The sequence below is a fragment of the Myotis nattereri genome (assembly GCF_964212035.1).
Source record: "Myotis nattereri genome assembly, chromosome: 14".
NCBI classification, from domain to species: domain Eukaryota; kingdom Metazoa; phylum Chordata; class Mammalia; order Chiroptera; family Vespertilionidae; genus Myotis; species Myotis nattereri.
The window spans coordinates 24,708,291-24,734,234 of NC_138089.1; the positions used below are offsets into that span (position 1 = coordinate 24,708,291).

At 52.8% G+C, this 25,944-nt stretch overlaps 1 protein-coding gene across 1 annotated transcript in view; it reads left to right on the forward strand.

The window, feature by feature from the left end:
- Positions 1-25,944, forward strand: part of LMCD1 (LIM and cysteine rich domains 1) — a 61,624-nt gene that overhangs the window by 29,790 nt on the left and 5,890 nt on the right. Inside the window, exons 2-4 of the mRNA XM_081106101.1 lie at positions 6,196-6,284; positions 10,149-10,404; positions 14,253-14,582. Coding sequence (XP_080962227.1) covers positions 6,196-6,284; positions 10,149-10,404; positions 14,253-14,582 — 675 coding nt within the window. The remainder of the gene's footprint in view (positions 1-6,195; positions 6,285-10,148; positions 10,405-14,252; positions 14,583-25,944) is intronic.

The window sequence follows — 25,944 nt, forward strand, 5'->3', positions numbered from 1 at the left end:
TAGGTATTCCTAGTCAATTTAATGTTAGGACAAGATTGATGGGTTAGGTACAAGACTAGTTCATGTCCTCTAGGACAGTGGTCGGCAAACTCATTAGTCAACAGAGCCAAATATCAACAGTACAACGACAAATTTCTTTGGAGAGCCACATTTTTTAAACTTAAACTGTATAGGTAGGTACATTGTTATTAACTTAATGAGGGTACTCCTAAGCTGGCCTTTGCTAAAAATGTCCTCAATCTGACTGAGGTACGTTCACTGAGGTCACCCCTTCCAACTCTCCCATCCACACTCGTCGTGTATACTTGTTTCGTCTGGCTCCTTTCCGAAAACCGACTTCTGCGCATGGGCCAAGAAGTTTCAATCACACTGTATGTGCGCGTCCACACGTGGTATTTTGTGGAAGAGCCACACTCAAGGGGCCAAAGAGCCGCATGTGGCTCGTGAGCCGTGGTTTGCCGACCACTGCTCTAGGACAATAAACCATAACCTTTGGCGTTATCTTCTTCAAAAGAACATCGCCACTGGAGAAAAAGCTCCAAGTTCGCATGTCACACCGAGTCTGGGAGCGGAGCAAAGTACATTTCTCCAGATAATCCTCAAGGGTGTGGGGGCAGAGGCAATGTCATGTTGCCAGCAAATGATGTTGAAAGGATGCACCACCCATCTTTCTGCCTTGTTTCCAAGTTTTGGGTTTTGTTTTGTTTTTAATTCTCACCCGAGGATATTTTTCATTGATTTTTTAGGGAGAATAGAAGAGAGAGGGAAAGACAGAGAGAGACATCGATGTGAGAGAAACACATTGATTGGTTGCCTCCTGCACGAACCCTGCCCAGGGCCCGGGCTGGGGAGGAGCCTGCAACCGAGGTACGAGCCCTTGATTGGAATCGAACCCGGGACCCTTTGGTCTGCAGGCCGATGCTCTAGCCACTGAGCCAAACCAGCTAGGGCTGGATAATTTTTAACAATGGTAAATGATTATTTCACTTTATAAACAACCTTTCAACCTTACATGATGCTTACAACAGCATTGCTGAGACAAAAAGGGCAAGGAAACCCCACTTATCAGAGGGGGAAACTGAGTGACAGGGAGAGAAGCTGAGCTGGGCGGAGAACCCCCATTGCCAAGTCCAGGTCTCATGCTCACCCCTAAAGTCCGCATTGCATTCCCCCTTCCGGGGTCCTCTTCATCTGCAGCCCTACATTGTTCTTGGTGGCATTTTCCCATCTAAGATTTCCCTTGGGGTTCACCTGAGGTCCATGCTCAAAGGCAGGCGTCCCGGTCGCCCCGCCCCTTGCATCCCCCGGGGACTTGGTCTGAGTCCTTTTCAGCCGCTCACACAATTAGGTTCCACAACATCAGATGAACCAGATCCTACTACCCTGAGCCAAAGAAAATGGTCAAAACATTTTGTCCTCCCCTCGAAAAAAAGGACAGAATCAATGCTACATTCCAAGAACCCATTTTTTTAAGTGACAGGTCCTTTTAAGCTCTTCTCTTCTCTGCTTAGCTACTGTGGGCCACTGTGCCATCTGTCATCAGAGATGCAGTCCGCATCAGACAAGCCCACAGTGTATAAGCCGGGATATCTCACTTGAACAGTATTTCTGGTTGGCACCCCCCCCACACGCCCCCCCGCCCCCCCCCCCACAAGCAGGATCGTTTTCTGGGCTGGAGATAGCTGGGCTGGCTGGCTCCGGGCTGATAGCACGCAGTGCACGGGTGGCTATTTAATGTGTTAAACAGTCTGCCAGGAAACTGGCTGCAAGTGTGGCTTGATGCCCCAAATCTATTTCTTCCTCACAACGCCATATATTTTCCTCTCCCACGGACTTCTGTCGCCATGGAAACTGTCCCACCAGCAGGATGGAGACAGGGTCCAACCCTCCGCTCCCTACACTTAGTTACAGAGGCAACACGTATACGTGAAACCAAGTAAAGAGTAAGAAAGACTACGTATGGGTATGCAGTTAGGAAAGTAGGTCCCCTGAAGTCCCCTAGCATTCTGAAGCTGGGGGGAGGGGGGGGTCATTTTGAGAACATCTGGGTCTCTCAGACTGTTTACACAAGATATAATGACAACGACAAATAGTACAGAATAAGTGCAGGCTACGCCCCTCCCATGCAGCACCCATTTCTCCCTCACAGTAACTGCACGGGGCAGGTGGTTCTTATCATCCCCGTGACACAAACGCAGAAACTGAGAGTCCCCAAGACCCATCACTGCCGGGAGCCGGTCCATGCTTGCTGTTTCAAAGGACCTGGCATATATGGCATACTGTTCTTAATATGTTTGCTCACCTTCTAGGCACTATGTGTTTTAACCAAGGTCTCTGAGAAAGGTTGTTTCCCCAGGTAGGGATTTTCCCCTGAAGTTAGGGAGGGAATAAAACCTCTTAACTAAGTGCCAGGTGGGTAATTAATCACTTTAACTACGAACAATCATGCTTAAGCTATATAATCTTTACTCCCTGGAATGGAGATAAGAAACACCCTAACCTTTGTAATAGAGATTGATAGGATTGAATCAACTGGTATAAATACAGATGTAACAAGACAGCAAGAGACAGAGAGAGAGACAGAAATTGGCACAGAACCTACACAGAACGTTCTCTAGAGACAGAAGAACTTCGCTGGAGAGAACATGGCAAAAGATCCTGGACAGAAACTGGCCTCAGAACCTAGAGACAGAACCTAGCAAGAGAACATGGCAAAAGATCCTGGACTGAACCTGACTACAGAAATTGGCAAGAGAACCTGACTAGAACCTGGTGACTGAACCTGGCTGGAGAACCTGGACAGAACCTGGCTGGAGAACCTAGCGAGGGAACATGGCTACAGAACCTGGCTGGAGAATCTGGAGAACCTAGCAAGAGAACATGGACACAGAACCTGGCTGGAGATCCTAAGTAGAACCTCTCTGGAGATCCAGACCAGAACTTGGCTGGAGATCCTGGCTAGGCTGCTGATCAACTGAACACTGTCTCCGTGTCATTCCTTCTTCGCCGACTCCATTCACACCTTTGGGGACCCCTGGACCCGCTGGGGTTGGACCCCGGCACATCACCTGCCCAAATTCAGCTGAAAAAGGCCCAAAATGGGGAGTAAAACCCTGACCGTCCAACCCCGAAGCCTGGACCTCTAACACACAGCCGCCTGCTCCCCACCTCCCACCTCTCCCCTCACTTCCCATCAGGCCAGGCTTCAAAGGCTCCGGCAGCCAGTTCCATCCGGCGTCTCCCGTTTTCCTTTGAGCATGTGATCCTCCCTGCCCCCGGCCCTGGACCACTTTATCGCATCCCACAGAACAAGGGCTCTGCACAGCAAGATGTGGGCAACCCCGATTCCGCCAGGTTTCTCATTTTCCAGAGGAGCAATTTAGGCAGGGTGAGGAAATGAGTCGCCTCTAGCTGCACAGCTCATAAATGTCAGAGCTGGCACCACCGACCAGCCTCCCTCCCCCTTCTCCTCCCCCCCTCCCACCCCCGCCAGTGCTCCGCTTTGCTGTGTTGCCTCACATCACTGTTTCTAATCCAAACCCTGAGCCAGCAGCTCGACTCCCCTGGCCAAGCACCAGGGCTAATCCCCTTGTAGGCTGACAGTGAAATCAGCCGCTCATTAGAAGAACCATAAAGCTCAAGCATGCAGGGTGCTGGCCACTTAGGAGGTGCTTCCACACGGCTCTCCCGTTCCAGGCCTCGCTGCCCCTGCGTGCATTTAAAACAATCCAATAATGAAGCCCCGTTCATAAAGTGTACGCCTCCCAGAGTCACCTTTGAACTACCACGGAGTGTGAAAGGATCGCGGAACCTCAACCAGTGGAACCCAAGGTGTCCAGGACAAGAGGCGGACGCCTGCAAGGTTTCCCACGCCAATGGCTCTAGGAGCAAAGTTCTGCCTGGGAACAAAAGCTCCCAGCTCAGGACGAGCGGGTGGCGGTGCGCTTCCTCTTGTTTTTCCATTTTAACACGAACCTTAACACCACTATGAGCAGGCTTCCCTTCACATACCTGCAACATGGCTCTAGCTCGCCCAAGCTGTGAGTGCTTATTAGAACCAAGAGCGTGGACCCGGCGCGAAGAGCACGCTCAGACAGCGGCCCCCTGCCCGTCGAGCCCTTGTGTACCTTTCTGCCCTGGCACGTTCTCTTCCTTCTGCCAGGAATCCCTTTCTCCTTTCCTGCCAGCTCACCTTGTGCTGCCCTTGTCCACAGTCACCGCTTCTAAGAAGCCTCCCGGGATTTCCCATACGGGTTTATTGAAACCTTATTCTTTGCTCCTAAAGTATTTGTGAAAATAACAGCAGCTACCATTTTTTAGTACCTAATACAGTCAGACTCTTTACATGCATTATCTCTATACCTGTTTGGCAGGCTCAGCTGGCCCAAGGTCAATGTGGCTGCTAAGTCACGAAGCTGGGTTTCGAATTCAGGTCTCTCAGGCTCCGGAATCCATGCCTTTCTACTACACAACTGGCAACTTTCCTGCCTCAGCATTACCCCTTCCAGGAGCAGGTGATAAATATGTGTTTCCTGCTCCATCTGCCTGTAGAATGTGTCTTCTGGGGCGTACCTGAGTCTTATGATGTATCCCTGTGCCTGGCACACAGGAGATGCTAAATAAGTGGTTAAGTGGAGCCCTAGCTGGTTTGGCTCAGTGGATAGAGCATCGGCCTGGGGACTGAAGGGTCCCAGGTTCAATTCTGGTGAAGGGCACATGCCCGGGTTGTGGGCTCGATCCCCAATAAGAGGTGTGCAGGAGGCAGCCGAGCAATGATTCTCTCTCATCATTGATGTTTCTATCTCTCCCTCTCTGAAATCAATAAAAAAAATATTTAAAAATAAATAAAATAAAAAGTAAATGGTTAAATGGATCAATAGCTTATTGAATGATGAGCTTTTCCCTTTATCTAATTAGCTGATGGAGCCTTGTTTTTGATAAAATCATAATGTACCAAATCACACTCCGCACACCCCACTCCCAATGTACAGTCAGGTAAGTTTCTCAGCCAGCAGATCCATATACTAACCCACTGCTTCTCCAGTTCTAATGTAATACAAGTCTCCGAAATTTTTTAAATATAATGTCATTGATTTTTTAGAGAGAGAGGAAGGGAGAGGGACAGAGAGATAGAAACATAGATGAGAGAGAAACATCATCAATCAGCTGCCTCCTGCACACCCCCCACAGGGGATCAAGCCCACAACCAAGCACATGCCCTGACCAGGAATCAAACCAGTGGCCTATTGCAAGCATGTCAAACTCAAAGGCTAACACGGGCCAAATAAACAAGGTTTAAGTTTATGTGGGCCGTAAGAAACAAAAGCTTCCATTTTCATAGAAACATAGGTTTGGTTTATTTCGATGGAGACACGCTGAATACAAAGGGCTGAAATTAATGAGTCGTCGTTAATGAGTATTCGTTGTGGGCTGCACGTTTGACATGCTTGGCCTATTGGTTCCTGGCTCAACGCTCAACCCTTGAGCGATACTGGCCTACATTTTGTGAAATTGAAGGTTCCGATTTAAAAGGGCTGGGTGGGGCCTGAGGGTCTGCATTTCTGGCAAACTTCCGGTGACGCTGCTGATCCCAAGACCTCATCTGAGAGCCGTTTGGGTCTAAATGCAGCAGCAGCAGCAGCCATTGAACGTCTGTTCCGTTTGGCTGGTAACGAAAAAAAACAACTTCACTCGTGGGTTGTGCTCCTTCCAAAGCAGGACCAGACTGCGAGTGCTCCTGGTTTTCCATGTTTTAGCAAAATGTTTAAGTTATGCTTTGGGCTATAAACATTTGGCAGCATGAACATTGGCTTGCACTTTGGTTTAATCACACCCTCCCAATAAATTACAAGTAAATGAGGGAGAGGGGACATTTGCTGGAAGATTCCATTCCAGTGACAAGTGGATGGGGAAGTGGAGGAGGGGGAGGGAGGTAGCAGATGGTCCCTCACAGCGGCCTTGGCAGCGAGTGACAACTGCAGGCTGAGAGGGAGCCGCTGCAAGTTTATGGGAAGTGCCCCATGTCCTGCCCTTTCCCAGCGGGTCTCCTGGTAAGCAGTCAGCGATGGCTGGTTCGTCTCAAGCCCTCTGAACCCCACACCACCCCGTTGCTGGCATGCCCAGTGTTTCAGAGGTCAGGCATCCGGGTCCCAGATGTTTGGAAGGAAAACACCCTCTTTTCTGCTCCTTTTCCAGATGTCCCTGGGCCAGCAGCAGTCAGCGCGAGGTGTGCCTTGTTTGAGATGCAAGGGGACCTGTTCAGGCTTCGAGCCGCACTCGTGGAGGTAAGGGAGTTTGTCAGGAGGCTCCGTCCCCTGCGCTTCTGGGCTGTCCTCTCAGGGAACCCTGGTGATTCTCTGCTGGGGCTGCTTGGGATGCACGCGCGCTGTGGGGAGGAGTGACCTCTCGGCCTCACTCAGAAATGCCAGAGAGCCCTCAGGAGCCAGGACGAGGCAGGAGTTTAGTTCTCCCTTAACCGTGTCAAGGCGGAGGCCCAGCCCAGCAAGCGCTGTCCCCGGAAGGTGTGGGCAGCTGTTCGCTGGTGCCTGGTCCACTCTGGATAGAGTTCTGGCCTGGGGTTTGATGCATGGGGCTGCTCTCGTCCTGCTGCACCATCATCCCTGTTGGTGAGTTCTGATCTAAGTGCCCCTGGGACAGAAGTCAGGGTGTCCACATACCTAAAACCAAGACCTGGAATTCATACCCATGGGGGAGGACCCTAAGAGCCAGCTGGACTTTTCTTTCTTTCTTTCTTTTTTAGATACAGTTTTATTGATTTCAGAGAAGAAGGGAGAGGGAGAGAGAGATAGAAACATAAATGATGAGAGAGAAACACTGATCAGCTGCCTCCTGCACACCTCATGCTGGGGATTGAGCACACCACCCAGGCATGTGCCCTGACCAGGAATTGAACCGTGACCTCCTGGTTCCTAGGTTGATGCTCAACCACTGAACCACACCGGCCTGGATGGACTTTTCTTTCTCTTATTCATTGAGGGCTCTGAAAACTGGAGGTGGGGTTGCCACACTGTATAGTCCCACTGTTCACACCAGCATCTCTGTGCCTGACACCCCAGGAGCTGTGCAGGGCACAGCCTGCGTGACTGTCCCTGCAGCCCCATCTTTAGGGGGAAAACTATGTCAAACCACTTTTATGCTCCAGTTCCCACACTCTCCTTAGTCTGAAATAGACGTGAAGATCCAAGTAGCCAGCCTGGGTTAGTGGGAAAGGCCCTCAAGTAAATCACAGGACAGCATTCACGTGCCGACTCTGTCTGGACAGGGCTCCTCCCTTCTCTAAGCCTCAGACTTCCCAGCTGAGAAACGGGGGCGTTGGAGCTGAGGTGCTCTGGGGTCCCCTCTGGCTTTACAATCCCATCGTTTCAGGCAAATTGTTTATAATCAAGCAAACGATTCACATGTTAGAATTAGGATGGAATCAGTGTCAGAAGCACAGAAGAGGAGCATCGCTTAGAGAGGAGGGTACAAGAGCAGGCTTTCAGAACAAACAGATGATGAAAACAAGGGGGAGATTCCCAGCAGCCTTCCCTTCAGCATCCCGCTCTCCCAGTAGCCACACCCGCTCCTTGCCCACCTGGCAACCCTCACAGGACGCTGGACTCCCGGTGTTTCAGAGAGAGCCCAACGCAAGGTCCCTCCCCAGCATGCAAAGAATTCTTTATATTATTATTATTATTATTATTATTATCCTAATTAGCTTTATTTTTTCAATATGCACTGCCTTCAGTGGGGAGAGAGAGAAAAAAACACCCTGATTTAAGGAAAACTGGAACCATAATATGAAAAATGGAAGAGCGACCACTGGCTCTTCAAGTTACAAAATGTTGCATTCTTCAGGGGGCGCTCTCCGGGAGTCCCGTGTTGGTGCCCTTCTCCTGCGGCCCTGCCCCAGGCCAGCTGCAGCAGCTGCCTCCCATACAGTGTTAATTCTTCCCCTTCTCACGGGCAGGGGATCGTTGTACATAATTCCGCAGTAAAATAGCTGGGCTATTTCCTATGCTTTTCGAGGGACAACCTGGAGAATGTCGCCCGAAGCTGCTTAAAGTCCCGAAAGGGACCGAGTGGTGACTGTGCCACTGGTGTGCATCGGGATCACCTCGGGAACAGGATCCCAAATGCCCAGCCCGGGGCCCATCCAGACCCATCCGTGCCTGTGACTAGCGAGGCCGGGGCAGGGCATCTCCAAGTTCACCCAGCTCCCCGGGGGATCTGATACGCAGCAAAGTTTGGAGCAGGGGTCCTCAAACTACGGCCTGCGGGCCACATGCACATACAAATATTGTATTTGTTCCCGTTTTGTTTTTTTACTTCAAAATAAGATATGTGCAGTGTGCATAGGAATTTGTTCATAGTTTTTTTTAAACTATAGTCTGGCCCTCTGACAGTCTGAGGGACAGTGAACTGGCCCCCTGTTTAAAAAGTTTGAGGACCCCTGGTTTGGAGACTCCTCAATAGACCAGATAGTCATCATCTTAGGCTTTGCAGGTCAAATGGTGCCCGTCACACCTAGTCACCTTGGTCCTTGCAGCATGAAAGCATTAATTTACGTGAGGACATGGAAATTCATTCAAAATTTTTTACCCACTTAAAAATGTAAAACTATTCTTAGTTCATGGGCCATCCAAAAGTAGGATTTGGCCTGTAAGCCATGGTTTGCCAGCCCTGATGTAGAACAGCCCTCTGATTTGATGAGTAAGAAATAGGCCTGTGGACCTAGTGTTCAGACCGAGATGAGATCCCAAGCCTGCGCCTTTTCCACAAAGGTTTTCTGTGACGGGCTGCAGAAATGGCCGTTTTAACACCAGCGAGGGCCCATGCATCTGGGTTCTCTACAATCCGGGTTCCTGGAAAGAGGGTGGACTTCTGTAAAGCCCCAGCCGTGGGCCTAGCAACATGAGAAGCATGCATAAAGGAGGAATGATGTGGAAACCACCTCAAAGAACATCTCATTCGTTAGCATTTTTCATTTCAAAGTTTGCATTCCCACATCTCCACTGGCCCCGGGAAGTCTGCGTTAACCAGGAAAACAACGGCAGCTTCTCCTCCCAGTTTACGTACAGACGGCACTGGGGAGGTCAGAGGGCCCATGGGAGACCGGGATTTCCTCCTCCTCCCACCTCCTCCCATCTCCTCTCACCTCCTCCCACCTCCTCCCATTTCCACTGCCCATGTCAGACCCAGGGTGCTGTGGCCGTCTTCTTGGAGAAGCTGTCTCCTCTGTGCCTCGTAAAAGGGAGAGGCGAGAGGACAGTACTGATCAGGAATAAAATGCCCCAGTTCCACAAATCACGCAACCTCTTCTCATGAGAACGAAAAGACCTGTCTTTGCCCCGCATCGCCTTTAGGGTCATAATCTCCCTTGAAGTGCCAGACTTATCCTTGAGGTTGTCCATTGTGACTTTTCTCAAACTGCGGCCTATGAATGGGAACTTGGGCTGCAAGTTTCTCCTCAAATAACGTCGCAGATGCTGCGTTCCTCCCCCACTTGACGGCGCACTGCACGTCAGTTCACTAAGACAGGAGGCAGCTCACACTAAACAACCGGCTCCACCTTCCGTAGCCCAGTTTCCCAGCGCACCTCCATGAGCCCTTGTCCTCGCGCCACACACTGACATCCTGTGGTCCATCCAGCGAACCCCCACAGCACATGCACCCCTCACAGGGCCCCACTGAGTCCACTTTACGTGATAGCGTCCACCCGATTCTCTCTCCCCTCCCACCCCACCTGCAAGTTCTTTGAAGGCTGTGAAGGGGCCTCCTTCCCCTCAGGTTACACCAGGGTTTCTCAACCTCAGTGCTACTGACATTTGAACTGGATGACTCTTTGCTGCAAAAGGGGGGCTGGGGATTGTGGGATATTTAACAGCATCTCTAGCCGCTACCCTATAGATGCCAGAGTACCCCACTGTGACAATCAAATGTGTCTCCAGACATTGCCAGGGCCCCCAAATGCAACGCCATCCCAAGGGCCCATTGGTCTCAGGTTACCATGTGTCTGCTGCTAACCTTTCCAAGTGACTCAAGTTAAACTTTGCACTTGCTTTCAGAAGGGTGGATGCTGCCAGCAGGAGACCACCTCTCTTTCCCGGAGGTTGATCTCACTTGTCCCCATCTCTACCTGCCCCCAGGAAAATATGCAAGTCCTGCAAGTGCAGCCAAGAGGACCACTGCCTGAGCTCCGACCTGGAAGATGACCGGAAAATTGGCCGCCTTCTGATGGACTCCAAGTATTCCACCCTCACGGCCCGCGTGAAAGGCGGGGACGGCATCCGGATTTACAAGAGGAACCGGATGATCATGACCAACCCCATTGCCACTGGGAAAGATCCCACCTTTGACACCATCACCTATGAGTGGGCTCCCCCCGGAGTCAACCAGAAACTGGTAAGACAGCTTCCTCCTACCAAGTGGTTATTTTCTTGCCCTTGTAAATGTTAGCCATGCCACAGCTTCCCACATTTCAAGAGGGCAAGGTTACAGAAATAGTAGAAATGGCTGTGGTTTCATTTCTGTTCCTACCTTACAATGTGACCTTGAAGTGAAGACTGTCTGGGCCTCAGTTTCCTCATCCACAAAATGGGTACGGTTGTTCATATGACCTCTAGGGCCCTTCCAACTCAAGTACCTGGCTGCTCATGGTTCCCTGTGGGCTCCTCACTTCTCAACAGAGGATGGCTTATCATCCAGACGTCTCCAAGTGCTTGTCTGCATCTGAGCCGTGTTCATTTCCCCTCAGCGTGGCTGGGATGTGCCATTTGCAAGCCTTAGGGGAGCAGAGAAATGGCTTGCTTCTCCTCGCAGCTGAAGTCTCTTGGGCTTAGAAGGGAGAGCCAAACTGGCTTTTCCCAGCTGTGGGACAGAGGCACCCAGAGAAGGCTTGGGCAAATAGTTGGAGAAGGCCTGAGGAGGGTGGAAAGGATAAGGCCCACAGAGAATGGGTGACTTGCACAAGTCACCTGCCTACCCCCCAGGAATCTCTGGGTCCTCCCTGGACAGCCCCTGGAATCTCTGGAAGCTCATGAGAGTCCCCATGCTGGACCTTGCCCCAGACCGTTAAACCAGAAGCTCCAGATCTCAGGGTCAGAATCCCCAGAAGTGAGCAGTTAAATGCTGCCCCAGGTAGTGCCATGTGCAGCCACCTTCAAGACCCACCGGACCAGTCCAGTTCTGAGTGGACCACGCAAATTTCAGCACATAAATCACCTGGAGAGCCTGCCTAAATCAGCCGGGATGCTTGGGTCCTGAGATTCTGCACTCCTGACAGGCTCCCAGGCGATGTAATGCTGCTGGTCCCCAGGCCACACCTGGGACAGCAAGAGCTTAGATCAGTGGTTAGCAAATTGCAGCTCGAGAGCCACATGTTTCTCTTTGGCCCCTGGAGTGTGGCCATGAAGTTTCAATCGCACTGTACGTGCGCGCCCACACGTGGTATTTTGTGGAAGAGCCACACGCAAGGGGCTGCAGTTTGCCGACTACTGACCTAGGTGATTTCTACATGTTAGTGAGCTAAAGGAGTTTTAGAGATGCAAGCCTGACATTTAGTTAAATCTCGCCTGGGAGGAAAGGAGAGCCTTTGGAATCCCACCTGGTTCCGTCCCCACAGGCTTGGAGCTGGAACAGGAACACAGGGTCCCCGGGAAGGAAAGCTGCCTGTCCCCAGGGCCCCAGCCAGGAACCCATGAGCTCTGCAGGCCACAGACACCCACGGCCAGGACAGAGCCATGAGAGGGCACTGTGGGTGCAGGGCTCGGCCACTGCTCCAGGCTTCCAGAGTTTATTCCTAAAGCTGAGCAGGAAGGGGTGCAGCCCTCTAAGGCCAGAGCCACAGACATATCCCGGGTCCGGGGAATCCTGGCACCAGGCCATAGGGACCCAGTCCACCCACCTGACATGATGACAAAGGGAGGACCCCCCCCCCCCCCCCCCGCCCAGTGATGGGGGTACATTTTTTTCTCTGCAAATCATCCGTCTTCCAGAGAGGCGGAACAGAGGGGGCTGAGACCAAGCTGCTGAGTTCAAAGCTGCCTCTACCACAGACTAACCGTGTGGCCCTGGGGAGTTGCTTAACCTCTCTGCGCCTCAGTTTCCCAAGAGGCACTATGAGTACCTTCCTGCTAGGGGTGTTGTCAGAAGTAAATGGGTTCACGTACGTAAAGCACCTAGAAGAGCCTGGAACTCAGTAGCCGCCACGTCGTAGCCATTCCCATCATTCCTTAAACCACTCGGCTTAGGGAGTGGGCGGCCTTCATGGAGGAGGTGCCTCTCCCAGGAGCTGTGCCACTGAGGCTGCCTCACCACCCGGGCAGAGAGAGCCAAGCTCTTGTTCCCACTTCTCCAAACTCCTTCCTTCGGGCCTGGGAGCAGGGCAGGCCCAGGCAAGAAGTGGGAAGCGCTGCTCTGGGCGTTTGCCTTCCAGGGACTGTCCCTGCCCACCCTGTTGGTCGTGGGCCCGTTGCTTCCCTCTGGATGGTCTCATCCACTCCCCCAACCCACTGTCCCCAGAAAGGCCCTGGCCTGCAGGGGTGCTGCTCAGACGCACCCAGGAGGACCTGTGAAAGGGCTCACTTCCAGGCCCCTCCAGATTCCTAAGTCCGAGCCTCTGGGTGGGCCCAGGGGAGCTTTGCACAAGGTCTCCCAGCGAGTCCTATGCAGCATAAAGCTGGAGACGGGGTTCCTCAGACCTACCTGTCTGGCCTGTGCTGGAAGCCACCTGCAATCTCATTCTGCTCAAAAGAAAAACCATGCATCACCCTGGTCTTCCCAAGACTGGTTCAAGGATAAGCCCTTCCTAGCTGGGCAGTCAGCTGTGTGGCTCCATAGAGATCCTTGTTCTCTCAAATTTTGGGTGAAGGATCGTGGCCTCTTTGGCCAACAAGAACCCATCACCCCCTGGGCCCCTTTCATGGGCTGTAGACCCAGGTGAGCGCTGCTGCTCATCTCTCTCTTAGCCGTGGTGGCGATCAGGTGAGTCACCACAGGCTTCGCACACTCGCCAAGACCATCACGACCGTGCAGTCTACTCGGAACTTTGCGGATGAGAGAACCGTGGCCCAGAGCGGTCGGCACTCTCTCGGTCTTCCACAGAGAGCAGCAGCAGGGCTGGAGCTGGAAACCCGTTTCCTGACAGCCCAGGACTCTGCCCACCATGCAGGCCATCTCCCGCATCTGGGAAAGCACCGTGAAAAGTGTGAGGGTCTGTGCAGGGCTTAACAGGAGGTGCTGTGAGCCCACAGTACCAGAAGGCTCCTCAGCTGGTGTCCCTAGAATCCAGGGCAGAACCATGGCCACCATTCAACTGGTGAGTCCCACAGGAACCCAGGTCTCCTCCTCCCCTTTTCTAAAAACACTCTTATCCAGAACTCATTTATGATGAAGCTCAGCATATACCAGGCTCTGGACTAGTACCCCTGCCCAGCTTCCTCACCCCTGCTCCCTAAAAGCAGATGACTGCTCATTATGAATTGCAGTTGATTAACACAATCCCCAATGATGAGATATGAGACAGGCAGGTTCTAAAACAGTAAGTTCGGCAGCAGCCACCTGGGCAGTGGGAATCAAGCAACCTGGTGGTGTGTCAAGGTCATGCCCAAGGTCAGACACAGAAATGGAGAACAGTTGTCAAGGATAAGCACTTTGCCTTTCACAGTTTCTCGCACTGCGTGACTCTGACCTTTACTTCCCCCTCTCCCCCATCCCCAGGACCTACCCAACTAGAAGATTTCTGTTCATTTATTTTTTTTCTAAAAAGGCCAAATTGGTGGTTATTTCTGAACATATTAATATTTAGGTGGTTACCATTCATACCCATGTGGAAATGTTACTGACTTCAGACCTTATTGATTCTACTGTTGGAAGGTGCCTTTGCAGATTTTTAAATTAATAAACCATGAAAACCCTTACATCCATAATGATTTAATTATATTTTTCCAAGAAAAGCAATTTTAAACTAGATTGACTTTTTAAAAATTAGGCATCGACATGAGGTTAGTAAAAATACTCCATTTTGAAGGAAACAAAATCCATGTCCCAAAGCCAGCAACTCTAAAATGAACACCTGCTTACGTCACACCATTCTCATCAAGGAAGTGACCTGTGACTACCACCTGGGTGTCACCACTCCTTCCCTGGGAATCCTTGGGTTCAGCCAAACCCTGAAGAAGCTGGAGGAGGTTCCCCAGTTCTCGGGTCTCTGCTGGGGCTGGAGAGTCACGTCGGTTTCTCCCCCTGCCCAGGGCCTGCAGTACATGGAGCTCATCCCGAAGGAGAAGCAGCCGGTGACGGGCACCGAGGGCGCCTATTACCGCCGCCGCCAGCTCATGCACCAGCTCCCCCTCTACGACCAGGACCCCTCTCGCTGCCGCGGACTTTTGGAGAACGAGCTGAAACTCATGGAAGAATTTGTCAAGCAGTATAAGAGCGAGGCCCTCGGCGTGGGAGAGGTGGCGCTCCCAGGGCAGGGCGGCTTGCCCAAGGAGGAGGGCAAGCAACAGGAAAAGCCAGAGGGCACAGAGCCCACCGCCCCGACCACCAACGGCAGCATCGGCGACCCGACCAAAGAATATGTAAGTCTCTCCCAGGCCGTGGGCTGCTGCAACCACCCTGCAGGCCTCCTCCCCTCACCCCTGCACTCATGCATGCAGTCAGGCCTCCAGCAGCGATTGGTGCTCATTCACTCTACGCCTGGCACTGTCCCGTGGACAATAACACAAGGTCATGCCCTGCAGAGTCTCTCTGCCCAGTGGCAGTCACGGACAACCAAACTGTGGCAGCTTAGGGAAAGGGCATCTACGCTTGCTTGGGTGAAGGTGGGTGTGGGTTAGGAGCCCAGGGCCATGCTGGCCTCAGAGCTAGGAGCCGCCCAGGCCCTAAAGAGGTGAGCAGGTGCCATGAAAGGCCCAGGGAGCAGAGCGGAGGCAGAAGATGGAAGGAAGTCCCATGTGATTAAAGGCAGGGTGAGCTGAGGGGAGATGGACACCAGGCTGGCCAGGTCAGCGGGGGTCGCTTCCCGAAGAGTCAGGCCATTCATCCATCCACCCATCCACCCATCCACCCATCCACCCATCCACCCATCCACCCATCCACCCATCCACCCATCCATCCATCCACCCATCCACCCATCCACCCATCCACCCATCCACCCATCCACCCATCCACCCATCCACCCATCCACCCATCCACCCATCCACCCATCCACCCATCCACCCATCCACCCATCCACCCACCTACCCATCCACCCATCCACCCATCCACCCATCCATCCATCCACCCATCCACCCATCCACCCATCCATCCATCCACCCATCCACCCATCCACCCATCCACCCATCCACCCATCCACCCACCTACCCATCCACCCATCCACCCATCCACCCATCCATCCATCCACCCATCCACCCATCCACCCATCCACCCATCCACCCATCCACCCATCCACCCATCCACCCATCCACCCATCCACCCATCCACCCATCCACCCATCCACCCATCCCTAAGTGCTGATCAGCCTGTGCTGTTTGCTGAGCCCAGGAAATCAAGCAGCATACTCTCCCCACATGGGAGAAAGCCATGGCTTACGGCTTCACTCCAAGGGCCATGGGGGCGGTGGCAGGCTCCCCGGGAGGTGTCGTGGGATTGGACCCCTGCTTCTGAAAGCCCTCAGAGCCAGAGTGAGGTGATGTTGCGGGACGGGGCAGGGGGGGGTATCCTCTGGAGGCTGTTTGGGAACACACAGAGGAGCCAGGGTCTGGGTGGCGGAAGCCTCAGGGATGGGTTTGCCTCATTCTGTCCCTCAGGAAGTGAAAGGACCAGCGTGAGACTTTGTCGTTGCTGAGTTTCATGGCTGCCAGCTCCCTTTTGCACCATCCCCCTCCCCCAAACCCTTCAGTAGTCAGGTGACCTCAGGCTTCCATTTGACATTTGGAGATAGAAGTACACGGTCCTCAAGCAAATCACCTGGCTTGCTGGGAACAGGCTGCAGTCACTGTGTGAGCCAGACACCCAGGGCAATGCCAGCTCAAATGGCCCTGTCCTCGCTGCTGCATCGACGCAGACTTGTTATCTCAAACCGAGGCCTGCATCTCCCACCCCCATGCTGTTGGCCCGCCATCTAGGATTACCATCTAATAAACTGTGTTTATCTGAGAATTAAGACAAAAGAACAAAACTTACTTTCTCTACCACACATCTGGGGGTGATGCTGAAAAGACCCATTTCTCAGGAGGACGACACGTCCCAGGGACTTTAAAATTAGATCCTGTTTTATAAACAAATCTCCCCCCTGACGCTGCCTTCTTTCCACCCTCAAAGAGCTATTTGTCCTTAGGATTAATCCTGTGTGATTCCAAGTTGGAAGGCGACTTCTTTAAGTCGTTGTGACATATCCCAGTTGCTATTCCCGAGAGACACATGTTGATCTAAGAACGTATTTTCTCTTGGACTCAGCCCCACATTTTGTTCAGGGTGGAAGTGGGGCAAAGGTGGCTTGGGATCCCAGATCCCTGCCCACGGTCCACTTTCGGAAACACTTCTGACACTTAGGAAGCATTTAAACAAGACCAGACAGTAAATGGCAGATTCCATAGTGAGAAAATAAAGTAGGGACTCCAAAGGAAGCCACTTGTGGCTGGCCTGGGCGTTGTCCTTCCTTCCCCCCCTCCAGTCTTAATGCAATAACCAATTATGTGATTGATTACGTCACCAGCGCCAGAGGCTGAGGTCTTGTCTTGTTCTTGTTCATCTCTGTCGCTGCAGCCGTGCCTTTGATAGACATAGCAGGTGCTCAGTAAATATGTGACCCATGGAAGAGTGAACAAATGCATGAATGAATGAATGAATGAATGTTCACCCTAAGTTGAGCCTGGAAAGATGGGGACAATCAGGATGGCCATGTTGCCTAGGGGGAGCAGGAGATCGAGGTCACGTTTATAAGCACCTGGTCCGAGCCTAATGCGATGCTCACTCTCTCGGGGTCTTTGTTTAATCCGAACAGTGGCCTGGTGGGGTGAATTTCACCAACCCCACTTACTGGTGAGGAGTCGGGGACTCAGAGAGGAGAGGTAATTTTTCCAAGGCCCCCCAGCTGCCAGGTAGAAAAACATGGATCTGAAAGTCTTTCTGGAGATATGAAACCCTGCTTGCCATCTGTTCCAGGAAGAAAGGAGGCTGCTGCTCTTCTTTAACTCCCTCTTTATCTCCTTGAAGCCAGTGAGCAAATCCTATGAAGGTAGCCAGATAGCCCGCCGGGCCACAGACCGTGTATGCCCAGCAATGCCAGGTTTAGTGTGGACATGGGCTGCACTCCCTGAGCGGTTCCGCCTTACCCCAGCGGGTGGCCGCATTAGGTAGACCTGGGGGCTGGCCATCCTGGGTGCTGTGCCCTTGTTTCTCATAACAGGGCAGTGTGGGCAGGTACCCAAGGCAAGAATCAGGTGCAAGGTCTGATTTCTGCTCCCCTGATGAGGGCAATGAACTTGACTCGAAGTGGTCAGGGCATTCAGCTTATCCTGGGGGTGAGGAGGAAATTGTAGGACTTGGTCTGATACCCCAAATCCAGAGTTTTACGGAGAAAATGGAGGTCAAAGGGGAGGCACGTGAAACTATTATACTAGAACTGTATTGTTAACATATCGCCGCTTATCATCCTAATAGTGGTCATTACTACTGCTGCTAATAGCGACGGTTTGGTGGGCATTGCTGTGAGGCAGGGGAGGGAGTGCTGAGCTCTGCCGTGTCTGAAACTCCCACACCCAGGGGCCCGAGGAAAGACCATGGGGTTCAAACCAAATGACAGACCCCAGTCCATCCGTCCTTCTTCCAAAGGCCAATTCCTCAGAAAGCTAATGCAGGGGTCGGATGGCCATGTAAGCTTGGGAGGCCTCAGAGTGAATAAAAACGAAGGGCTTTTCTAGGCTAAAGCAGTGGTTCTCAAACTAAAATCGCTAGAAGCCTGTTCACATTCGGAGGACTGGGTGCCACCCGCGCTCCCTGCTTAGGAGGTACAGGCGGGGCCTGAGCATCTGCCTGTGTCAGGAGCCCTCGGGGTGATGCCGACACTGGCCCGGGGGCCACACTTGTTATCAATGACCTTACGCATCACCTCAGTGGAAGTGGCATCAGCCGTGGGTCTGCGGTGAGGGCCCAGGAGATGATAACCAGGCATTTCCTGGGTTTATGTGGCCTCCTGGCTTAGGGCGTCCCACTTGGAGAAGGCTACACATCAGTCTCACATTTTCTGAGTTGCCATGGGGAGTTCTGGAAACACAGGCACGGCATTTAACACGCTGTTTACACCCGACCCCGACCCCGACCCCTGTGTCCTTGACCACAGGACACGCAGCAATCAGGGGCCACCAACCAGCTCCCACTTCGCTCTGTGCTGTGCCCCCGCCGGCCGGCACTGGGGCCAGTTCTCCTGGGAGCTCACCTGGCTCCATCCTGGTGCAGCTCAGCCTGTCACAGTCATGACCTTCCTCAGGGACCTTGGGCGGGGCTCAGGCTCTAGTGAGCAAGGTCAGCTGCCGAGCCTCCTCCACCAGTGTCCTCAGAGGAAAGGCTCATCCAGACCAGAGGCCAAAGCCTTTCCCAGCTCGCCCGTGTGGGATTCCCACCCTCGGGCTGAGTTCCGAGTGAAGCCAGGTAATGGAGGGCCAGCCTCAAGGGCCGGCCAGGCTGTGGGGACAGCGCCATCTGAGCCCGACCCATCCTATCGGCCAGAGCTGCCCAGTCATTCGGATCTGAGCAGAGTTCGCAAATCTGCACCCCCAGCTTTCAACCCCCAGGCCTTCAGGCGACCTAAAATCAGCCGTGGCACATCTGAGATGACCCAAGGGCTGTGGCCGCCCACGCGGACCGCAGAGCAGTGCTCTAAATGTGTTACTATGAGACTCAGGTTAGGAGAGGCAGACACCACAGGTGAGGTCTTGAGAAGTCCCTCTTCATGGGGACACACCACGGCAGAAATATCCCAGACACTAACTCACCCCCTTGTCCCGTCCAAATCATGCCCTTTCAATCAGTGAGGCCAATTAAAAACCCCAAAATGTTTAGCCTCCCTCTTGCCCTCATTTGCCCACTGCGTGCTTGTGGAGGGGTGGGAACTCTTTACTGCACAGCAGGCCCATTTATTTCTTTGAATCCCCCTAACAGCCAGCTAGAGATGTTATAGCCATTTCACAGATGTGGAGCCTGAGTCACAGAGAGCTTAACCGACTTACTGATGAGAGATGTGGCTGGGACTGCATCAGACCAGTGGATTGTGAGAACTCCTGGGTGGGGCCCAGCAGTGTGGGTACACCAAGGCAAGGGGGGGTGTATTTCGGTTTCCAGGGGTGAACAGCAGTGTTTGGAGTAACTCACAGCCCAGCCCAGTGGATAATTTGGGGACCTCTTGTCTGGGTGCCAAGAACAAGGGAAGGACTTGCCTGCCCAACCCCAGTCCCATCCACCAAGGGTCTTGGGGCTTCAAAGGGTTCTGTGGCCAGCGAGCTGCCAACTCCAGCAACCGGGACCCTGTCACACCAGAATAGCGTGCCCCAGACTCCCTTTCCAGGCCCCCCACTGCTCCCCACCTCTCCCACCTGGAAGGAGGCTATGGGTGTCTGTGCACCCTGCAGACAGTGACCTTCCTGCTCTGATTGTTACCATCTCCACCAAACTGTTTCCCTGCATTTAGGGAGCTTACTGGATATTCTCTCAGAAATGGGATCTACAGATTTCCTGGGCATGGTCCTTTTGCCCAGGCATTTCCGCCCTTCCCTACACCCCACACTTGTAACTGAAGAAGGGGGAAAGGAAGCCAGAACATAACATTTACTGCAACCTCCACCCTTTAGTGTTTCTTATTTTGCCCCCAGCCTCGCCCACATCCCCCTTTATCAGGCCAAGCCATGCCAAAAAGAGTGACTCAGAGGAGGGGAGTAGGTTGAGGGAAGGGAAGACCTTCCTGGAAGTTGTAAGGATTTGTTAGTCTGGTCCAAAGTGTAGCCTGGCCCCCACCCTCCTCTTCCCACAAGAATGCAGAGGAAGGACTGGTGTGGGCCCCGCCCTCCACGGAGGTCTGCCTCTCAGATGGAGACTCAGCAGCTGGCTGCTCAGCCCGACTCCAGCCCCAACAAGGGACATATTTGTGGGCAAGGGACTTCCAAATCTCTGTCCAAGCAGATGTTTGGCTCGTGGGCTTGGCACGCTGGCTTGCCTGCCAGCCCCTCTCTGGGAATATGAAACCACTGCCCGCCCCCCACCTTGTGCCCATCCAAGCTGGAGGACAGGAGGGTCCCAGACCCAGAGAAGCAGCCCCGAAAAATCACCATGGTTACCAGGCTCCTCAACATCTTCCTCCCTCCTCCCTGTGGTGGAAATATTTTAATAACAGTAAAGGAGTTATTTTTTCACAGAAAATTCCCTTGATCCCACTTTTTATTCTTGTAAATACTTTTCCATGTTGCCACATCGGCCTCACAAGCATTTCTCTTCTGAAGTGGACCACATAAGATTCCATTGACTGAAAGAGGGATTAGCAAACCTTTTCTGTTAAAGGAAGAGAGTGAATATTTTAGACTCTGCAGCCACACGGTCTCAGGCACAGCTACCCGCCCGTCTTTGTAGCACTAATGCAGCCACAGACAGTGTCAAAACTGATGAGGATGGTTGTGTTCCAATAAAACTTTATTTGCAGACACAGGCAGTGGGCTAGATTTGGCCCATGGAGGTAGTTTGCTGACCCCAGAACTAGAAGAAGCATAAAAAAAAAAATAATTTGTAATGAATTACTTTGGCTTTATCTGATTTTATGTTGCAATTATAGGTTAATAGGAGATGGGGATGATGATGATGACGTCATCAACCACCTAGGTTGTGCCAGGCACTGAGCCAGGATGTACATAGTTATTTTATTTAATCCTAAGAATTATCCTACAAGATACATGACCCCCCCTCCCTTTTTTGAAGACTAACATATTAAGAGAAGTTCTTAGCCAAGTTAAACAGTGTTCTCAAACTCCAGGTCACAACCTATCAGTGGATAGTAAATCAATTTAGTAAATTATAACCAGGATTTTTTTAAAAATTACTTTGAAAAAAATAAAACACAGAAGTGCTTCGGGGGGTGGTAACTATTTTTCTGGGAACCTTGCGTCTCAGGGTGTGATGTGCACATGTGTGTACTACCTCGGGCCACACCATGCATTTCCTGCTCTGGATCACAGACCAAAAGAAACACGAGAAAACATAGTTAGGAAACTGTCTAGTGACCTCGCTGGGGAGTGGTTAAATCAGACTGGAACGCGGGCCTGCCTCATCCCACGCCCAACACGAACTCCGACGACCAGGCACTCCGGCTGCCGGAGCCCCACGCCGAGCTCTGCGCCGGCGGCTGCCCAGCAATGACCTCGTGGAAGGTTCTCCCTGCTGGGCAGCCCCTTTGGCAGAAGGTCCGTCGTTGCCCACACACTAATGAGCAAAGCTGGATTCGAGAACGCCCAGGCCCATGGTCTCCTTACAAGAGAAGCATTATGAGCCTTCCTGGTTCCCTCTTCCCCTCCACCAGACACCAGCCAGGGAGACTCAGTTAGAAGTGCCTCCATCAACACACAGGAGGGCTTCTGGGATAGAAACTGCTTTCCTGGGGGCCTTCTGTCTCCAGGGGGTGTGTGCACATGTGGAATGTGCGCCATATTCAACCACCTGCCCCAAGGACGTGGGAGGCCAAGGGGGGCCAATCACAGTGACCTCACATGTAAAGCATTTCCCATGAGCAGGGCCTGCCACCTGCTTCAGAGGAGGAAAGCGGGGCTCTGTGAGGTGGGTGGCTTGTCTGAGGCTGAGCAGTGGCGAAGCCGTGGTAGAGGCCTTAGTCCAGAGGCCATGGTCCTAAGCACGGAACCCAGCCGGCCTGTCCTGCCCAGGCAAGAGCCTCAAGAGGGTGATAGTTACGGGGAGCAGAATGCAACAGGGTAAAGACCAGGAGCCAGGAAAGAGAAGGGAAGGGAATGGAAGAGAAGGGAAGAGAAAAGAGAGAGGAGAGGAGAGGAGGGGAGGGGAGGGGAGGGGAGGGGAGGGGAGGGGAGGAGAGGAGAGGAGAGAAGAGAAGAGAAGAGAAGAGAAGAGAAGAGAAGAGAAGAGAAGAGAAGAGAAGAGAAAAATAAACACTGCCTGGGATACTAAGGCCGCAAAGCAAAGATGGTGAACAATCACCATAAGAGGAAATGAGGAGATGCTGTTTATAAGTGAATTGGGGAGCATTTGTATTGGAAAGGAGCCAGGGCCGAGTGCAAGGCCTTGTGCTAATATTTACTGTATTGTACTGGTGCGACTTTCACAAGGCACTCCGGGTTCAGGCTGGGTAGGCCTTTGGATAAGAGCCGTCCAGAGGAGACAGTGGGATGGAACAGGACTCTGGCAACCCTGACGGAGAGATTACCGCCGGTTTAGAGGGCTCTCTGTATCTGCTGATCCCTCTCTGAAGGCCAGCGAGGTTCGGTCCTTAGAGACAGTTCTTTGGCCGTAACTCTTGGCCACCGGCCTTAATCTGCTGTTGCCTAAAACTCTGTGTCTTGACTACGTCCATGACAGAAGTCTTCAAAATCCCTTGTGCCCACACCTGATGGTCCCGTTACCTAAGGCTACGCATCAAACCTCCCCAGGATGCAGAGCAGGGGTGGGCAACCTCTGCCGAGGGCCATACAAAATGATCAGCTTAAAAATTAGACGCTATATTTGGTCAAACATTTAATGAACTCATCCCTACGGCCTTGGCAGGGCCAGACCAAATGACGTTCCCCACCCTGGTGTAGAGGCTTAAAACAATAACCTCTGTTGGCAATGAGGGCAGGGCTCCGTGGGGAGAGCTTATCGCTGTCCTGTCCCCGCGGCATCAGTCAGAGCAGCTCACAGGCTGGGGCTGGACTCCTCTGACTCACACGTCTGGCCTTGGTGCTGGGAAGACGCGAGCAGCTGGGGCTGGGCCAGCCGTCGCTGCTGTGTGTCTTCTCCACGGGGTCGCCCCAGCCTGGAGGCCTCAGGACCTCTCCCGCCTGCGCTGGGCCAGGGTGTGTGCAGTGACAGGGGGAGCCCGTGGAGGCTGTGTTGCCTTTTCTGACCTTCCTCGGGCATCTAAGAGATCCCTTCCATTGGACAGAAGCCAGCCATTAAGGCGGGACCACATTCACAGGAAGGGGCTCAGACACCCCACTGGTTGGAGGAGGGCCCGAGAATCTGCAACATCATTTTCACACACTGAGGGACCCCAACCCTGCAGGGGTCTTAGTGGCTGAGGTGAATCTAAAATGCGCCTGAGCTTTCTCACAGCAGGTGATTTTACAGGTTACAAAGGCCCGAAGTACGGGACTTTCTTTCAGTGACACCCTCTTCGTTAAGAGGCTGGTCACCGGAGCGGGGACAGGGCAGACCTTCATGGCACAGGGAAAAGGTCAGGTTTGTGCCGCCTGTGACAGGTTTGTGCCGCCTGTGACAGGTTTGTGCCACACGTCCTCCCCCTGGGGGAACAGTCTGCAAACTGAGTGTATGGCAAACACTGGAAAGGGTCTCATGAGCAAGCTCTGATTTTTATTTTATTTTTTTAGAGAGAGAGCGAGAGGAATGGAGAGAGAGAGAGAGAGAGAGAGAGAGAGAGAGAGAGAGACATCAATGTGAGACTGGAACATCGATTGGCTACCTCCTGCACCTCCCCCTTACTGAGGATTGAACCCAAAACCCGAGCATGTGCCCTGACCAGGAATCAAACTGGCAACCTTTTGGTGCATAGGATGGTGCCCAACCCACTGAGCCCCCGTGGCCAGGGCACAAACTCTGATTTTAGATAGCAGTGAGTATGAGTAAGAACCAACTGATATGCGAATGATAAATGCTCTTCTCTAAGCTTTCCAACATGGTCCCAGAGGACTCCCACTTGACCACACTACCTCCTTCACAGGCAAAGCAGCCTAGGAGTGGCCACATCAGGCTTTCTTAAAAATAGCCTAGAATGGAAGCAGCCCGGAATTCTAATTGGATTTCGCTGAACCCGAATCAAGTTGGTGATACCGTTTTTGCTGGGTTTCTTTATAAGATCGTTCTGAAACACTCTATATGACAGTGGATCTCCCGACCCCATCAGCATCCCCTGGGAACGGGCAAATTCCTATGCCCCATCCCAGACCGACCGAGTCAGACCCCCTGGGAGGGGGCCCTGCGGTCAGTGTGGACAAGCCCTCTGGGGGAGGCTGGGCAGACTCCAGGCTGAGAGTCACTATCTAAGAGACGGTCGGGTTGGAGCGAGATCAGAGCAGGCCCACCAAGCCAGGCCCTGGTTGTAGCTGAGTCTGGGGTTGTCCCAGACAGTGAAACTCACACAACTCGGAAGGAATCCTGGGCCTCCTAAGCCAGCGCAGACCCCGCCTTCAGCCTGTCTCTGTCACCAAGGGAAAGCGTTAACTCCTCTGAGCCTCGGCCTCCTCATCTGTGAGGGGGGCTGGGGCAGGGGGTCACAGGAGGTTTTAGCTAATGATGGTTGAACTCCCACCAAGTCCACTAACTGCGTTACCTCATGTCATCGGGCAACAACCCTATGGCGTTGTTAGTATTATTAGAAGTATCCTCATTTGACAGGTGGGGAAACTAAGGCACAGAGAGGCTGGGTAACTTGCCCAAGGTCACACCTCTCAGCCACCTCCCGCACTTTAAAGATTGTAAACCACAGCACCAAAGATTATCGAAGTAGAAGTTTGTCCAGAGACAGCTGGGGCCGGGATTGTAGGACCCCAGCAGGCGAGGCATTCTGGCTCTTGGAGGCCAGCCTGCCCCTGGTGGCCGGGGGACCAGCAAGGTGACCGTCAGGACAGTCGGCCCCAACATTCTTTGCGACGACAGGGAAAGAGGCACAGAAAACAGCTCAGAAGCGAGAGGGAGTAAATTGGTTCCTGACACGTGCTGACAGGGCTCATTACCCAGACGTCTTACTTTCATAAGATGGCAGTGGCTCTGTTTACTGAGAAGGGCTGGCTACTGTCAGCAACGCGGCCAGGAGCCAGGGGTGCCGGGAAACAGCGAGGGAAGAGGCCACCTCACAGAGGCCCTTGACAAAGGCCTTTCAGACAGCGGAGGAGCTGGGACCAAGCTCGGGAGCACAAATCCCCCCTCCTCCACGCTGCCACCAGAATTCTCTCTCTACAGCGCAAACCAGCACGGCATTCCTCGCCTCAAGAACCAGCAATGGCTCCCCATTACCTCCAGAGTGAATCCCAACCCATGACCTGGGTTCAGAGCCACCCATGATCACCCCCAAACTGCTCTTCTGACTGCGTATCACCCATTTCCTTCTCTGGGCCACGGGTGCCTGCTGATGCCCTGAGACCAGCCAGGCTCATCTGTGTCCCTCTCCCTCCCCACTGATGCATCGTGGTGATACCCAACCCGGTGTCTTGGGCCGACAGTAAGTCCCTCTGTGGGAGGAAAGGACTGGAAACTTCGCTCCGTGAAATTTAGAGAGCCAGACAGACAGACAACTCGCTTGGTACTCAGCAGCCCTTGCCAAATAGTTGACCCTTCCCAGCTACACTGAAGAGATGTTGAGAATAAACGAATGCTGACTCATCACTCACTTTTGGTTCAGACGTCTGATGGGTTCCTGGCGAGCTGGGAGCTGGGACTGGGTCACGTGCAGCGGCACGGGGCTCCCACACCACTCATTCTTGTGGGCAGAACCAAAACCACAAACCCAGCCCGTTCTCAGCACCATCGGCAGGCGTCAGATCAGTTAACATTCCTTCTCTGGATGTTCATCCAACAGCCAGGGATGTGCTCAGGGACAGCACGTGGACACTGTCATTGGGTTCTCTTTCCCCACCTTCCACCGTGTTAATTTTTATTTCCTCTTCAGGCACAGGAGGATAGTAGGTATGTGATTCAAGTGTTTAAATTAAGAATACTAAG